Source organism: Amaranthus tricolor, chromosome 13 (genome assembly GCF_026212465.1).
Source record: "Amaranthus tricolor cultivar Red isolate AtriRed21 chromosome 13, ASM2621246v1, whole genome shotgun sequence".
Lineage (NCBI taxonomy): Eukaryota > Viridiplantae > Streptophyta > Magnoliopsida > Caryophyllales > Amaranthaceae > Amaranthus > Amaranthus tricolor.
Window position 1 is genome coordinate 5,768,245 of NC_080059.1, and position 17,140 is coordinate 5,785,384.

Below are 17,140 nucleotides of genomic sequence, written 5' to 3' on the forward strand. Positions count from 1 at the left end.
ATTTTTTTTTCTACCCAAATCTAAGTGTCTTATTCAACCTACTAGTCTTCAAATTCAACTTGTGCATTTCATATTCTTTAGATGTAGTCATTTATATTAATGTGTTTTTGGCATTGAACAAGCTACCAAGATCGAACTAATCATTCTATGTACTAAAGTAAAGACTACCTAATGACACTTGTTAGTCTCTGGTAAAAAAATTTCTCGCTCAAATTAGCTTTTCACATACATTTTCTTATAACTTCATTGTAGCTTTTACGACAAGATTACTATACATTAATACATGTTATTGAAATAAGTTTAACTATTAATTTTGTCTATTTAAGACTAAGGAAAGTTATATCTTTATATGTATTGGAATATATATATGTAATTTTAGTAACATTGAAAACGAATTTTCTTCCCTTTATATGCATTGGAATATTAGATGTGATTTTAGTAAGATTGAAAATAAATTTTCTATTTAAGATTTAGCTTCTATATATTAATAAAAATCACTGTGATATTTTCTACCTCTAAATTGAGTATGCCTCTTTATTTATACTGTATATTATTTGTCATCATTCTATATACTAAAATGTTTACTAAATGAGATTGATAAATAACTTTATTGAGTAAGTGGCTAATATACAAATATACATTAATTACAATAAAAATAATAGCAATAAAAATAAATAACTTCCTAGAAGGTGTGCCTTCCTTTCATGCTGATGTAGGGAAATGGTTCTCTTGTCAGTGGTACTTTTTGTACTGTTTTATTCCGGATTAATGAAATTTTTTCTTTTTCCAAAAAGAATTTTTAAATAATTATATTAGTATTACTCCAACCTAAAAGCAATACTATATGACAAGTCTTTAAAAATAAAATTATAAATTTCTTAGCTTTAAAATTATTATATTAGTATTACTCCAACCTAATAATAGAGGCACCAAATCAATCAAAATAAAATTGCGTGACTTTTTGTCAATATTAGTTATTAATGAATAATTATTAAATAAAAAAATTTGATATAATAGTTTTGTAAGATATTTCTTGTAAGATCGTAACTCAAAAAGATTTTGTAAATCAAATATTTGATTATTATTGGTTATATTAGGTATACATAGTTTTTCTCATATGCTTAATTTATTTACATACACAAATATTAGGTATACCCAATTATTTGATAATTTGTAAATTTCTTAGTTTTAAAATAAACTAATAAGGATTATTATAATAGTTGGTCATGCATTCGACCATTGGCTTTAAAAGAAATTTCTCTATTTTACCCAACATTTAGTGATAGCCTAATAGTGACACCAAATCAATCAAAATAAATCCGGGTGACTTTTTGTCAACATTAGTTATTAATAAATAATTATTAAAATAAAAAAGAAATTTTGATGTATTAGTTTTGTGAGATATTTTCTGTAAACCAAAAACATTTTGTAAATCAAATATTTAATTATTACCGATAATATTAGTATATGTGGTTTTCCTTATATGTTTAATTTATTTACTTGCACAAATATTTACACTATACCCAATTATTTGAAAACCGTTCTATTATATATAAAAAAAGTTTGTTACTTAATAAGATCGTTCAAAATATTTATCATCTTTTAATTTTTAAAAATTTTTAAATTACAACTCGATTTATCCAATATTTTAAAGGATACTTTTAACAATGGTCATTAAACTTCATAAATTCAATTTACAAGTCATAAATAATCATGAATTACATTTGAGCACAAGTTTTTATAAATTTTAGATTTTATAAAAAACGTGTTGCAATTTAAAGTATCTTAGTGTACATTTTGCTTCTATATATAAAGTCATCCAACATAAAAAATAATTTAATTATCGACTTATTGTACATAATTTACTTATAGACGTATTGTACAATATTTCAATTGCTTATCGCCTTATCGGTCTTTAGTTGTCTTTCCATTGATCTGATGTTGAAAACTCATTTGAAAAAGATTATCAAATGTTTGAGTCAGTCTAAAATTAAATCTTATATTTTGATTAAGTTTTATTTAATTATAATTTATAAACGCCTCCAATCACTAACGACGTGTGTAAGTGTGATCGGACATAAACTATAAAGGAACCTTCCCCATCAAACGAAAAAGTTCTAGAAACTTTACATTCAAATTTCACCACCATAATAAAAAACCCAAACCCATCAAGAAAATGGAGTTTTGGAGCGAAGTAACAAGCTTCGCAGAAGAAGCTGCAAAAAGATCACATGAACGCCCACAAGGGTTAGCTGCTCAAGTATTGTATCGGGCTGATCAGATTAAGTCTCTTTCTCTCCTTGATTCTCTTAATTTGTCCACTGATCAGAAGCAGCAGGTTTCCGCTCAAGAGCTTGAGAGGTTTGGGATTAATGGTGAATTGAGGGAATTTGTCAAGGAAATTACTATGACTACTTTTCAGGATTCCTCACTTCTTGGTATGTATTCTTGATTCTTTTTATCTGGATTGTTCTGTTTTTCCATATGTTAATTTTTAATTTGAAAATGTGGGTGTTTTATGTTTTGGATATTTGAATTTGGGATTTTTGATTGCTTTGCTTTGTTGTTTGAATGCTGAGTAAATTTGAAACTTTGAAGTTTGAGTTTTCTGATATACATAGAATAATAGCCTATGCCTATCTAATACTAGTAGTTATCTTTGTTCCTCGAGGCTGTAACTTCACGTGGTATTGAGGAAAGGCAAAAGGAAGAATGTTAATAATTGAATTAGAAGAATATGTATTTGATTGGATAGATTGGTATCAAAAGAGTAGAGGGTCTATTTGAAATTAATGTCATTCTTGTAATGCAATGGAGATGGCATATTCAAGAATAGGCTCAAATTTTCTTTGCTTCCATGCTCATTACTTATTAGGTTGTCTAGGCTTAAAATGAAGGGATAAATAAATCATCTATAGCACTCTCAAGCCGTTTAGCATTTCCCTTTCTAATATAGTGTTGTTTGTATCCATATGAAATTATATTAGAATCTCATGAGTAGGAATTATATAGCAAGGATGTAGTTTAACCATAATGCTCCGTGGTAGTCTCTTTCCTTGTGATAATTGAGGAGACTTGGAATTTGGTAGGATGAAGATGTGGATTGAGATGAATCTAACCTGATAATAATTTGTATGTATGGTCAAACTATGCTTTGCAATTCATAAAAATTGGAGGTGGTATTTTCTTTAGTATTCTTGATAGATCATGTGAGGAGCAACCTTTCCATCACGGAGTTCTTTACAAGTAAACTCACATCTTCATTTTTGATAAATCGTGTGATAATAATGGACGTGAAATTTGTAAGAAAGAAGGGGTCATCAATGTGTTGCTTGCAAAACTTAAGTGTAACCTAGAGTAAGGTCTAATAATATAGTCTGATAATACGAATTTGTAAAAGCTTCAAGATAAACATGAGGAATCCTCCCTCCCTCAAGAAAAAGGGAGGTAATTAGATTAGAAAAGTTATAGTTTCACGTGTACTTTACAACTTTGTTACTATAAGGTTAAAGTTGTATATATTCGACCTCCTAAACCTTACTTACGTGGAAGCATATATAGGAGAATTTTTGGATGTGAAATCTGTGAATAGTAAAACCATGGCAGTTCTTTTAAAGTTTAAGAATTGGAGATTTCCAGAGTACACTGAATGCTTAGAGCTAGACTTGAATGGTGCTAGTGAAATAGGATTCGTAAGAATTTGATTATGGGGGACTTAGTTGATTAGTATTAGATAGGTCTGAATAAAGTATAACCTGCTTTTCCCATGTTGATTTGTTTTAGTTAATGTAGCCGAGCCCATATTGTTGGGATTATTAAAGCTTAGGCATTGTTGCTTTGTTGAATTACATGAGGTGGGAAAAACTTTTGAGTGAAATTTGCTAATGAAATCGACGAGGATTGAGATTTTAATGAAACATAAGGACTTGGGAGTACATCAAGATATATATATATATAAACAATAACTTACTTCGTACTACTTTCATGCAATGTCCAAGAGCCAACTTGTCAATTTCTTTTAATATATGACAATTTGAAATATGTAGGTCATTCTTTTCTGATTTGTTTCCTCCTGGTATCTTCTCATGTGTACATACTTACTCCATCCTACATTGAAGTTCCATTTGACCCTGGTTGTAATTTTAAAAGTATGGTTTTAAAAATAAAGTAGGTGGAACTGGATGATGAGATAGTTAAAGGTGATCAAAATAGATGTGGCTTTAATCAATAAGCACAAGATCCGATTTTGACGCGAACCAAAAATCAGACCCAAAACCGATTCGATAACCCAAATGAAAACCTAAAGATAGTATAATGATGAAGGAGTCGATGTGATGGATGATGAACTTCTTTAAAAGAAAAATGTTATTTATATTGCAAAATTGTTACAAGAAACATGATTGTATGATGGATGAAGTAAAATGAAATTGATCAGTGTAAATGGATTTTGTAATATGGTTAGGACACTTCTTCTTATCCAGAGTCCAGCCTATTCCTTTGACATTTAAAATCTCAGTGACAAGAAATGTTTGGTTATGCTTTCTTTAGGTATGCTCCTTTGGGTTTAATACTAGATATTCTGTTATTGCTTCTGGGGTTTGCAGTTGCCATTGTTGGCCAGTTGGTTTCATCATAAATGAAAATTTTCACTTTTTGCTGAGTTTTGTTACTACACCTCTCCTCGCAACATTACTTGTCTTTGTTTCTTTCCCTGAGCTTGCTGTTGTGCTTCATTTTTGGCTGAGGGGATTGAGGAGAAGAGAACTAGAGTTCACTTTGCGTGAGAAAACAGTACATGTTGGATTGTCTTAGTGATGTGGGAGAACTCTAAAGTTTTGGTATGTGCTAATATGAAGTAATGCAATTTTCACCAGATGATGCTCCAATATCTAATCTTCCCAAAGTCTCAAATGTATGGCAGGACCTTACGGAGTGGCAGGCAAGACATGCCACTCTTATGCTGTCAACTGTAAAGGTTTCTCCTCTGTTTTCTCCTATTTTCTTTGGCATTGCATATACACATAATAATTGACTTCGTCAATCATATTTCGTGATGGCTTCTATGCTTCATGCTTTTGTTGAGTGTGATTAACAACTGAAGAGAGAATGGTAGATAAGCTCGGAAGAAAAGCAAATATCTCCGTATCTCGGTTTGATGGACATAGTGGGGTTTTGAAGTTTGTGTAAAAAAAACTGACCTTTTGAAGAAGATGAGAAGTAGAAAAGAGGAAGATGTAGATATAAAGATCAGATACAGGCATAAATTATAGATAGGTACAAGCTCTCGAGAGGCTTTCTTCTTTCCCAAATGATTTAAGAAACTCGCTACCAAAAACCTCAAATATTCCGATGCCATATTTTCCTTTCTTCTCTTCTTCTTAGAACTCTTTATCCTTTGATTCCTTTCCTATCTCTCGTTTTCTCTAACTATATATCTTCTCGTGCAACTTGCAAGCTACTTCTAACCAAATAGTATGCTGATACCATAGTACCCCTCTACCTTGACTATGCCACCAAGAATGTCCTTTACCTTGTTAGTCTGCAGTCTAAACAATTAACAGTGCATTCACCATAGCCTTATGGACCTAATTATCTTGCATCATTCTAATTTATAAGTGGTTGCTAACTCGTACCCAGTTTTCATATGTTCTACATAGAGGGTGGAATTGTGAGGCCTTTGAAGCATTCTTCACGTTTCCCAATAATTTGATTACAAAGTAACTTATCAGTTTCTCTCCTATTACCCATGGAAAATGTTGGAATTAAATTATATGGCTTTTACACTATGAAATGTATACTTGATTCCGTATTAGCTTGAAATGTGCACAAGAAGACAGCAATACGCTTTTGTTTCTCTTCTATGTCAGCTGTCCCTTATATTTTATTCTTATAATCAAGTTTGAGACAAAGATACAACGAGGCAAAGTTAAAAGAGAAGGAAAAGGAAGCTGCTAAAAGCATTTTTGTGCCTAAAATGCAAGATTTGGATGTCTTTCTGATGGGAGATCTTGGAGACAGTGACGAAGGATCAGGTGCTTTGGAGTAACTATTTTGACAATTTTAGTTTTTTGTGGCCCTTTTCTGATCTGCTAGTTTTCATCTATAGCATTCATCTACTCTTTTAGTTACTAAATTTGTGACTATATGAGATATGTTCGGTAAGATACATAATAATTTAGTGTTGCTACCCAAGAGTTTGACACAAATATTAAATAATAGTTTAGTTGTTGAGGTTTGAGGAAATAAAATTAAGATGTTAAACTGTGTGGATGATACAATAAGAGAAAACAATGGTGTGAATGAGAATTAGAAAAAGTGTAAGTGAAAATGTAGCTAACTAAGGCGCAGTTTGGTACACCTTTAAAAATAAGTAATCAGTCAAAATAAGTAAAAATCAGTGAAACTTAGTTATAAATAACTAAAATCTGTTACAATCAGTAAAAATCAGTTATAATCGGTAAAAATCAGTTTTAATAAATAAAAATCAGTTACAATATCAGTTGAATTTTACATGGCCTTAAGTTGCGCATGCAAAAAATTGGAAAATCTGGCAAATTGGGAGGAGGAGTGAGTAAATTAAATAGAGTGCAGATGCTTTGAGTAAATTAAATTGTTGATATATTTTAATGAATTTTCACATGGTAATATTTGTAAATGTAAAGAAGAATTCTAAACATAGAAAAATTATCAAATTACAATTTTATCTCATTTGTCTTTCTCTTTTCTAAGAGACTTTTCTTTTGAACTCAACATTTATTTCTGGTGTTGATAAATAGGAATGATGAATGAAAGTCATAATCTTACAAATGACGACATTTTATACACCATCATTTTGCTACTCACCTCATTTGATTAACTTTAAGCCTTTGAGTTATCCATTTCATTTTTAATCGAAAAATTTGATATTAAAAATCCAACCTTTCACTCATCTAATGTGAATAATCCAACCTATGGATTATTTTTTAAATGATCCAACCTTTCCCCTTTGTTTGCTGTCAGCATACTTATAGGGTATGCTAATAGCAAACTAAGGGCAAAGATTGAATTATTAAAAAGTAAAAGATGCTGCTAGCAAATTAAAGACAAAGATTGAATTATTAAAAAATAATTTAAAGGTGAGATTATTCACAGCGGATTGATGAAAGGTTTGATTATTAATATCAAATTTTTCGATTAAAAATAAACAGGGTAATTCAAAGGCTTAAAGTTAATCAAATGAGGTGAGTAGCAAAGTGAACGTGTATAAAATGTCGTCATTTGCAAGATTATGACTTTCATACATCATTCCTATTTATCAACACCAGAAATAAATATTGCGTTCAAAAGAAAAGTCTCTTAGAAAAGAGAAAGGCAAATGAGATAAAATTGTAATTTGATAATTTTTCTATGTTTAGAATTCTTCTTTACATTTACAATATTACCATGTTGATTATATTTCATCAAATACTCGGTCATTGAAAAAGCGTCATTTAAAATTAAGAGGTCTTTCTTTAGATTATTGTATGATATGATACGATGATTTCGCTATCTTTGTCTCACTTAGTTTGTGCAAATTTTCAAATATATTAATCGATGTTCTAATGCATCTTAATGTGCATAATTATAAATTATAAAAAGTTGATATTAATAAATTACATTATAACGAATCAAATAAGATTTCAATTGGCTATGATTTAATTTATATATTTGGAATAATTCAAATTAAGAGTGTTAGGAATAATGTTAAAAACTAAATTGGGTAAATGAAGGGAGTATGTTTTAAGTATAGTTGAATTTGAATAAGAAGTGTTAAAAACTAAATATGGTATAGAAGTTTAAGGTATCTCAAGAAGAAGTTTTTTTAAAAGATAAGTTGGAAATTGGTAAGAAATAGATTTTTTGTTCGAATGTCAAAAGGAGAGAGAGATTTTGTGTTTTGGGTTTTTCAAGAATATATTTTTCCTATCTTACAAGTACTCTTTATTTTCATTTTGTATAAGTTGTTTAATCTAAAAATTAAAATAAGCATTTATCCTTCAATTTTTCTTGTGTATCTCCTTTATTACATACGTTAGAGTATTTATAGTCTATTCAATTTTTGATAAAATAACTTTTTATATATCGTGCTTAACACGGGTAATCAACTAATATTACATACATACATTTAATATATGGTGATTATTAAATAGCTCGTGCTTAGCACGAGTAATCAACAATTATGTTCTAATAATGTGTAAATATTGTTATTTATTATTCAATTTTCTTTGTTGTGATTTTTAAAAATTATTATTCATAGTTCTCTTTCTTAATTTCTATTTAATTTGTTTGTAACGATTATATTATTTATGGATAATAATTTCTAAATGTCTCGTACTTTAGCACGGGTGATCATCTAGTATTGAAAGAAAACCCAGTTGCAAAGCTTTTGAGTTTATCGCGATAGTGTAAAATGACACTAGCGGTTGCAACTATTGAATGGTTTCGCTGTTATCATGTCTTATATTGTGGTTGTGATCATATCTAAAACTTTTACAATGTAGTTGCGATGTGGACGATATTCGATATTCTGCAGTACGATTACCGTGACCTCAATGTAAGTCGTGAGTCGTGACACACGCAAAACCATCCTCATTGACTATGAAATCATGGTCTCATCCAAAATTTTACTATGTTTGCTCTCTTTTTCATTTCTTTCATACTTCAATTTACTGTACAGATAATGAAGATTACTTATTGTACAAATGATGGAGATGATGCCTTTGATGATGACTTTAACAAAACAGTTGAGAGTTTGGTACGTAAATTCTTCATAAGTATCATCATTAATACTGCTTCATATTTATTGCTGTTGTGGATCGTAATTCAATACGAAAAACACGCTGAAGCTCGGTGAGTACTACTGAACTCCTGATAAGCTTTGATGCATAAACCGGCATATCAAGTTGTACATCTGGTGAATATGCTTGTCCTATGTTAGATTGATAACTTAATATTAGTTATTTAGTCAGATCAGCTAACTGAACATGTGAATCTGTCTATGATATGCTCAGAAGTTGTGTTATACACCTGATTGTAAAGAAAATGTCGCTTTTGACAGGACGATGAGCATAGCAACTTGGTTCCGCAACAAGATAGAAACTCCGAAGTTAATGGCATAAGCAAAATTTTGAGTGAATAGTTTACATTCTTGGTAAATTTCATTATCCGTTTGTACAAGTATTTCGTCTATTTTCCTCTATCATATTATGTTTCCGAAAAGGCGTTATGTTGGGGGTATGTTGTACGTATGGGTATTCGTATGTCTTGAATATTTGTCTTGAATTACTATTAGTAAGTTGGGTAGGTAGGTATATTTCTTGCCAAATTTTGGTACATTTCTGTGGATCATTTGTGTACCATTGTAAATACTTGGAGCTTGGAGTAAAAAGAATGGGGTGGTTTGGTTCTCCTCCCTTATAAAAGCCACTTTTTAAAGTACTCACTAGCTAAGCTTGGGCAAGTGGGTAACCATATTTTCTTTGTTCTTTTATCAGCTAGATTCTAATTGTTTGTTGTTGTGTTTTTTGATGAGTTTAACAAGTCAACTAAAAAAATAATTGTTAATAATTATTTGTCAACACCCTTACTTTAGAAAATGAATATAACTAGTAAGTACTTCTATTATGCAAATATGAATTGCTATATGAGATGATTTTACTGTAAGATGTGCTTTATACATGAATTAAATAGTTCAATTAATATAAAATATGAGAACATGAGTTTCTTGTTTTAGAAGGCAAAAGATTGCGCATTAGCCGTACGAAGACCGAGTATTTGCGCTGTGACTTTAGCGGGACATCACCGGTAGGTGAACCAGAGGTGTCTATAGATGAAACAGTTGTTAAGAGTATAGCTAAGTACAAGTATTTAGGATCGATCATTCAAAGGGATGGGGAGATTGACGGAGATGTAAATCATCGTATACAGGCGAGTTGGCTCAAGTGGTGAGCAGCCACCGCAGTGCTATGTGATAAGAAATTCCCAAACAAGTTAAAAGGAAAATTTTATCGGGTAACAATTAGACCTGTTCTACTATATGGGACCGAATGTTGGCCAGTAAAGAAGATTTTCGAACATAAGATGAAAGTTACAGAAATGCATATGCTGAGGTGGATGTGTGGGCTCACATTGATGGATCGAATTAAAAACCAAGAGTTTAGGGAAAAACTAGGGGTAACCCTTATATCTAGAAAAATGCGCGAAAATAAATTGAGGTGGTTCGGTCATGTGCAGAGAAAGACTTTCGACGCCCCTGTGAGAAGGGTAGAAAGCATCATAGTAGAAGGTAAAAGGAGTCGAAGAATTCCCAGGAAAACTTGGGATGAGCAAATAAAAATTAATTTGATGAGTTAAGCCTCTTTGCGGACCTAACTAGGGATAGGAGCAGTTGGAGACACCATATCCATGTCTTAGAGTACTGATGTCCTCTCAGTCTACCTTTTAGTGTCCTTAACCTCTTGTTTGTATCCTTTCTTTTCTATTAGTTTTTTGTTTTCCTTTTGTAGTGATTCTACCTTTTATAGGCCTCTATGTTATCTTTCACATTTAATCACGTCTCGTTATTTTCCTCGAGCCGGGGGATTCCTTTGGTCGCGCTCTTGTATGAGTTGCCGCCGTCTTTTCCTTCCCAGTCCTGGTTTTAGTTTTCTAAGAACGGAATATATTAGGTAAGATGATGAAGATGATAATAATAATGAGTTTCTTGTTTTAATGTTATTTTACTGATATCATAAGAATATTTATCTACATGTTACAAATAAAAGAAAAACCAATGAAGTACGAAATATTTAATATTGATGCAAAAATGCATATATACAAAGACTTTCATAAGCATAGTCATCGTTTTATTTCATCTCTAAGAATTTCATTTCATCACTCTAGAAAACCTCTCTTTAACTCTTCATTTAAGAACATGATTCGCTTTACGTGCATGGAAAATCTTTTAAATATGCTAATATCAAGTAATTGTATCAACTTATAGCAAACTGCCAAATTAGCTTTAAAATTAGTCGGAATAATTTCTAAGTGATGGCCCAAAAGTTAAAAATTGAAAAATAATAATGGCTTAAAATTCAAAAATTAAAGAAAATAAATTTAATTTTGACTTTGAGGATATCAATTCTATCATTTTAGTGATTTATTTCAAACTTTTAGTAAACTTTATTAGATTAATTAAATAATAAAATTATTTTAATCAATCTTGACATTAAAGTGATCAATTTCTACTTATATTTTTTAAATGAATTTATTTTAAAGTCTTTAATTTCGACTTTAAAGTCATTAATTCAGACTTAAGTGATCAATTACAAATTTAATTTTGAGCTTAAGGTTATCAATACTATTTTTATTTTTTTTATTTTATTTTCAAAGCTATATGTTATATATTTCTAATAATAATAATAATAATAATAATAATAATAATAATAATAATAATATCAGCTAAATTCATAAAAAAAATAAAATTTTAAACAAAAATACTAACGAACAAACATAAATATTTTCAAAAGTTTTCAACATTTTTTCAAGATTTCAACATTTTACCAAAAAAAATTTGGTGGTAAATATAAGTTGGTTTGTATTTTAGTTAAAAAAAAAAAAGTTAGTTTGTGGAGTAATAATAATGGTGAAATCAACAAATTTGACACCGAATGTCGGCTCGTGAAATTCCACCGCAAAGGAGAGAGAAAACAAAAAAAAAGAAGAAAGTGAAATAAAAACAGACAGACAAGGATAGTCTCTCCATCTCCATTATCATACTCTCTCCTCCATTTTTACTCTTCTCTATCCCCTGCAATCTGCTGCTACTTACCCATAATCCATGATCATATTCATAGCTTAACTTCTCCATTTCTCTTTTCTTTCTCCTCCCGCTTTCTCCGGCAACCATTATCTTACTTCCTCTCTCTTCCTTTCTTCTCGGATCCTGTCTACATTCTTAACGTTCCATTTTACTTCATCTTTAGGGTTTCAAGATCTCTTATTTTCTTGGGTTTTCTCTCTTTTTTTCTGGGTATCATTGATTCTACTTAGTTCTATTGTGGGTAGCTTTTTTATTTTCATTTTATTTTCCATATTTGGATTTTGATTTCAGTTTTGTGGGTTATCTAAATTTCATTTTGGGTTTTTACATTTACACAGATCTTATAGAATCAACAATCTGGCGACCAATTCTAAACAGCATTGATTGATAAATCCCCAAAAAACCAAAATCTTTAGCTTATTGATGTTTCAAATTACAATCAATTTTGTTACATTAATGATATATTCTTACTAGCGACTAGGGATTTGAAGTTGGAATGATAGGATTGAGAAACAAAACAAAAAGTGGGATATGTGTAAATTAGAAAAGAGTAATAGTAATTGTGAAGTAAGAGAAAGAAGAAGAAGGTGGTGGTGGGGGATTGGTATTGGTATGGGGGTTAAAGTTGTAGTAAGTGATGATAAAAAAGAGAAACCCAAAACATGTTTAGCTTCAAATAATGGTGTTGGATCATCAAGATACAAGATGAAGATGTGGATAGTAAAAGCAGCAACATCAATTTTGTTATGGACTTGTGTTGTTAATTTAACCTCTTATGGACATGATTGGGGACCTAGAGTTTTAAAGGGTTGGCCTTCTTGTTTTACTCAAGAAGCTGCTTTGGATCTTAAGTTGCCTTCTTCTGTTTCTGTTCCTCCTCGTGTTCTTCCCCCCAAAAGTGAGTTTTTTTCTTCCTAATGTTATACTGGATTGTAGCAAATTTTAAGTGTATGTTAAATTATGGTAATTTTGATGTGTTTTAGGAAGTTTCTCTTGTTTGTAGTAGTTATTGGTGATTGGATAAGATTTTGCCTCCTTTAGTAATCTTCACTTGTTTATGCATTTGTGCTTTTAAATTTGTTTCTATGTTTGATTTTGATGTATTCATATAATCATATGTATTGATGCCTCTCATTGTCAGCTGAATTTGGTGATCAATACCAACTTTTAGTGAGGAATTAAGGAACTATGTTGGTGGAAGTTTGTCTTTCATGTGTTGTATTGTCTTGTAAATTCAATTACTTTCATTTAAGGCTTTATAGGGAGGCTATGTCCTTTCTATTTGTGACTTTTGGTATCTTTTGCTTGCTTATAATGTCCTTGCACTTTGCTCTTATCATTGAATTATGTAGTTTTGCTCTTTTTCTTAGGTTAAACCGCGTTTTTCTTGTCTTTCCATTGATGGTAAGTGTATTATTGTTGCCAGGGGTTTATAAGAACAATGGTTATCTGATGGTTTCTTGCAATGGAGGACTTAATCAGATGAGATCAGCAGTGAGTGTTGAATTATGTTTTTATTGATTTATGGTGATTGTTTGTGATCTTGTGTGTTTTAATGAGGTGCTTTAATGGATGAAATAATTCGATTTCTGACTCATTTTTTGCAGATATGTGACATGGTGGCCATTGCAAGACACCTTAATGTCACTCTTATAGTTCCTGAGCTGGATAAAACATCTTTTTGGGCTGATCCTAGGCATGTTAATAACTTACTATCAGATTTTCTTGTGTGCTATTGTCTAAAAATTATATTTTGTCTTTTTTTTTTTGGAAAAATTGACATTAATAATCCAACTTTTTGCTCATCCGCTATGAATAATCCCACTATTTGATTATTTTCTAATAGTTTAGTTTGCTTTTAACATACCCAATTATTACCTATTATTAGTAATTTGATATATTATGGGCAAATGTATGACAAAGGTTAGATTATTAGAAAATAATCCAAAGGTGGGATTATTCACTGCTAGGGGTGTCCAAAAAAATCCCACCCCCTTGACCTGACAGGTCTACCCGCTGACCCGCATCCGAAATGGCGGGTTATTAATGTCAATTTTTCCTTTAATTTTTTCTGCAATACATGAAGTTAGCCTAATTCTAGTTCTTCATGTGGCAGTGAGTTTCAAGATATATTTGATGTGGATCATTTTATTGCATCCTTGAGAGATGAGGTTAGGATTCTGAAGGAGCTTCCCCCTAGGCTTAAGCAAAGACTGGAGCTAGGAAGGGTCCATACTATGGCCCCTGTTAGTTGGTCTGATATATCCTACTATAACAATCAGGTTAGTTTAGTGTTGTGGTTACTGATTCTACTACATTATTGCTTGTTTTCTCCTCAAAACATCTTTCTTTCTATTGGGTTTCTGCAGATACTTCCTTTGATACAGAAATACAAGATCGTGCATTTAAACAGAACGGATGCCCGGCTTGCCAATAATGGTCTACCTATAGAAATTCAAAAGCTTAGATGTAGGGTAAATTTCGGTGCTTTGAAATTTACTTCACAAATTGAGGAGCTCGGAAGAAGGGTTGTTAAGCTGCTGCGTCAAAATGGTCCCTTCCTTGTTCTTCATTTACGATATGAAATGGACATGCTCGCCTTTTCGGGATGTACTCAGGGTTGCAATAGTGACGAAGTAGAAGAATTGACTAGAATGAGGTATTTTGGACACTCTTTACTATTTACAAGGTGATTCTATATTTCATCTTTTGTTCTCTATTGATTTTCTCAATTTCCGATGCGCCTCTTAATTTGAATTGATAGATATGCCTATCCATGGTGGAAAGAGAAGATTATAAATTCGTCGTTGAAAAGGAAAGATGGACTTTGCCCTTTGACACCTGAGGAAACTGCTTTGGCGCTTCGGGCATTGGACATTGATCCTAGTTATCAAATATACATTGCGGCTGGTGAAATATATGGTGGTGAGAGGAGGATGGCCAGTCTTGCTGAAGCTTACCCAAAGCTGGTAAGTTATGGAAGCCGACAATAGTCTAACTTTATTTTGGCACTCAAATATGACTATCGTTATTATGTTATATTGTGTATTGCTTAACTCTCGACATGTGATACGACAGGTCAGAAAAGAGACATTATTGAATCCTGCGGACTTGAGATTTTTTCAGAATCACTCGTCCCAGATGGCAGCATTGGATTACCTTGTATCATTAGAGAGTGATATCTTTGTTCCCACTTACGATGGAAATATGGCCAAAGTTGTTGAGGGACATCGCAGGTACTTTTATGTGCTTATCAATATATTGTTTTTATTGCTTCATCATAAACATGCTTTTAGATTCGGTTATTAGAACGGAACCAGTGTAACATAATTCGCTAATTAATTTACTTATTGAATTCGCGATTCAATCAAAATGACCCTAAAATACCCTAAAACAGACCATAATTCGCTTTATTTGATTTGTGATTCGCAAGGAGATGATTGGATTTGCGATACAACGTCATGTGATTCGTTAATCAGCTTGTGATTGCAAATCGTAAATCGAAAGAAGCGGACTATGGCCGGTTTTAGACTATGTATGAGCCGTTTGTGCGAAATGCAAATTCAAAAAGCAATTAGTTGGTGAATTATGTTAAACCGGAGCAAAAGTACTTGTGAACTGCAAATTGCTCATTCCATCACCATTGATGGTTTTGTTTTCAGTTTAGAAATATGTTTATGCATGAGTTATGCTCTTACTCGTTTGTCGAGTTGGAATTGAAATATAGTGGTTCATGCAATTTCAGGCACCTTGGATACAAACAAACTATCTTGCCGGATAGAAGGCTATTAGTTGATTTGATAGACAAGTATAATGTTGGGTCATTAAGTTGGGATGAGTTTTCAGCTGCTGTGAAGGAAACTCACGCACAACGCAATGGACAACTAACTAAGAGATTGGTAATACCCGACAGACCAAAAGAGGAAGACTATTTCTACTCTAATCCTCAGGAGTGTCTCCAATCCGATGAGCAGCTTAGTAGCATGTGACCTATATGCCCCGAAAACAAGATTTATGCCCTTATGTTCTTCTGGAACGACTAGTCGTAGCAAAAACGAGGTACTCGGGGATCTCGATCCACACTTAACGGTGCTACACTGAAAAAATGGCTTCGGTTTAGCTGCCTTTTTTATGATGATTATGGCAGTTGCGTGTATAAACATAAATATATATCGAGCAACCAATTTTTGAGGGAAAAAAAGTGGAACGATCGGGTGGTGGGAGGAGAGGATCATATAAGTGAAAAAGTGTTGTATAGAACACACCCTGCCATTACAGGGGGTGAAGATAGATGCATCAGATGTACATGGAGTAAATGCCACGTAGATTCGTTCAATTTAAATTCAGGGAGTTTGAGGTAGATTTATATAACTCGCTCATCCTCGATGTTTTTGTGCTTCTTTTCTAATAAATATTGTTACATTTATAATCTTTGTTTGGATATCGGTTTTACGATTTCTTCATTTTCACTAGAATTTAGGGGCGGTTAGGTTCGTATCGACTATTGAGGTGGGATCCTAGATGTGAAAGTACGGAATCATAAATAGAGAAAGTGTTAGATGAGAATATGGTTGTAGCACATTATGTAGCATTGTCAAATTGTGATGTATCCTAAGCTTGCGGTAATTGCATTGGCATATGCATGTGGTGTTCACGGCTGTAGTGTGTCTTATCTAATATTCCAACGGTACTATCAATTATTAATTTCATTTATTTTCATGAGGCACTTTCCTTTTCGCCTTTTCACTTTGGATATTAAATGTACTCTATCTATATTATTTCTTCCCTTCTTAATTATATTTCTATTTGTCATTTTATACACTTTTATTTGTTATTTTCATAAAAAAAAAATTGTATTTTCATTCCATTATTTTGATCATATTTAACCCTTATTATTGCATATGTATGTTTGGACAAAATTGTTCGTATTTTTTTAATATATAACTCAATAGTCAACTCTTATGGTTCTTATATGTTCTTCACTTATAATCTAAACTAATATATATTTTCAATATTTATTTTATTATTACTTTAATCATAAAGATATTATTTTTTAAAATTTTTGTAAATATTCTTTATGTTCATCACTTGAGAATGAAGAGAGTGCTATTTATAATAACAAAAAGTACTATTTGAAATTTAGATTGATGGTTAAAATTGGAGTTATTTATTATGGGCGGGCTTGGGCGGGTAGCGGATCTGATAGTACCTAAAAAATTTATCCGCAAGCTCAAATATTTATAAGCTCGTCCGCATTTGCAGGCATATTTTTTTGTTGCTATCCGCCCATTTTTAAAGCGGGCGGGACCCGCGGGTAGACGG

At 31.8% G+C, this 17,140-nt stretch overlaps 2 protein-coding genes across 2 annotated transcripts; both read left to right on the top strand.

Moving 5' to 3' along the window:
- The first annotated feature begins 2,085 nt into the window (after positions 1-2,085).
- Positions 2,086-10,551, top strand: LOC130798418 (uncharacterized). The gene is made up of 4 exons (XM_057661391.1): positions 2,086-2,438; positions 8,520-8,572; positions 8,696-8,773; positions 9,077-10,551. The coding sequence occupies exons 1-4, from the start codon at positions 2,177-2,179 to the stop codon at positions 9,155-9,157; spliced, it is 474 nt and encodes a 157-aa protein (XP_057517374.1). The 5' UTR covers positions 2,086-2,176; the 3' UTR covers positions 9,158-10,551.
- Positions 10,552-11,682: 1,131 nt separating this feature from the next.
- On the top strand, positions 11,683-16,612 carry LOC130798419 (rhamnogalacturonan I rhamnosyltransferase 1-like). Its single transcript, XM_057661393.1, has 8 exons — positions 11,683-12,716; positions 13,245-13,312; positions 13,426-13,514; positions 13,935-14,100; positions 14,188-14,477; positions 14,583-14,787; positions 14,897-15,054; positions 15,564-16,612. Exons 1-8 carry the CDS (start codon positions 12,350-12,352, stop codon positions 15,805-15,807), a joined length of 1,587 nt encoding a protein of 528 aa, XP_057517376.1. The 5' UTR covers positions 11,683-12,349; the 3' UTR covers positions 15,808-16,612.
- Positions 16,613-17,140: the final 528 nt, after the last annotated feature.

Excerpts from the sequence above, each read along its gene's own strand:
- LOC130798418 (XM_057661391.1), top strand. The coding sequence starts at position 2,177 with ATGGAGTTTTGGAGCGAAGTAACAAGCTTCGCAGAAGAAGCTGCAAAA. Across the intron at positions 8,573-8,695 it reads ACGATTACCGTGACCTCAAT|ATAATGAAGATTACTTATTG; the intron begins GTAAGTCGTGAG and ends TTTACTGTACAG. Across the intron at positions 8,774-9,076 it reads ACAAAACAGTTGAGAGTTTG|GACGATGAGCATAGCAACTT; the intron begins GTACGTAAATTC and ends CGCTTTTGACAG.
- LOC130798419 (XM_057661393.1), top strand. The coding sequence starts at position 12,350 with ATGTGTAAATTAGAAAAGAGTAATAGTAATTGTGAAGTAAGAGAAAGA. Across the intron at positions 12,717-13,244 it reads TCGTGTTCTTCCCCCCAAAA|GGGTTTATAAGAACAATGGT; the intron begins GTGAGTTTTTTT and ends TATTGTTGCCAG. Across the intron at positions 14,788-14,896 it reads CTGAAGCTTACCCAAAGCTG|GTCAGAAAAGAGACATTATT; the intron begins GTAAGTTATGGA and ends GTGATACGACAG.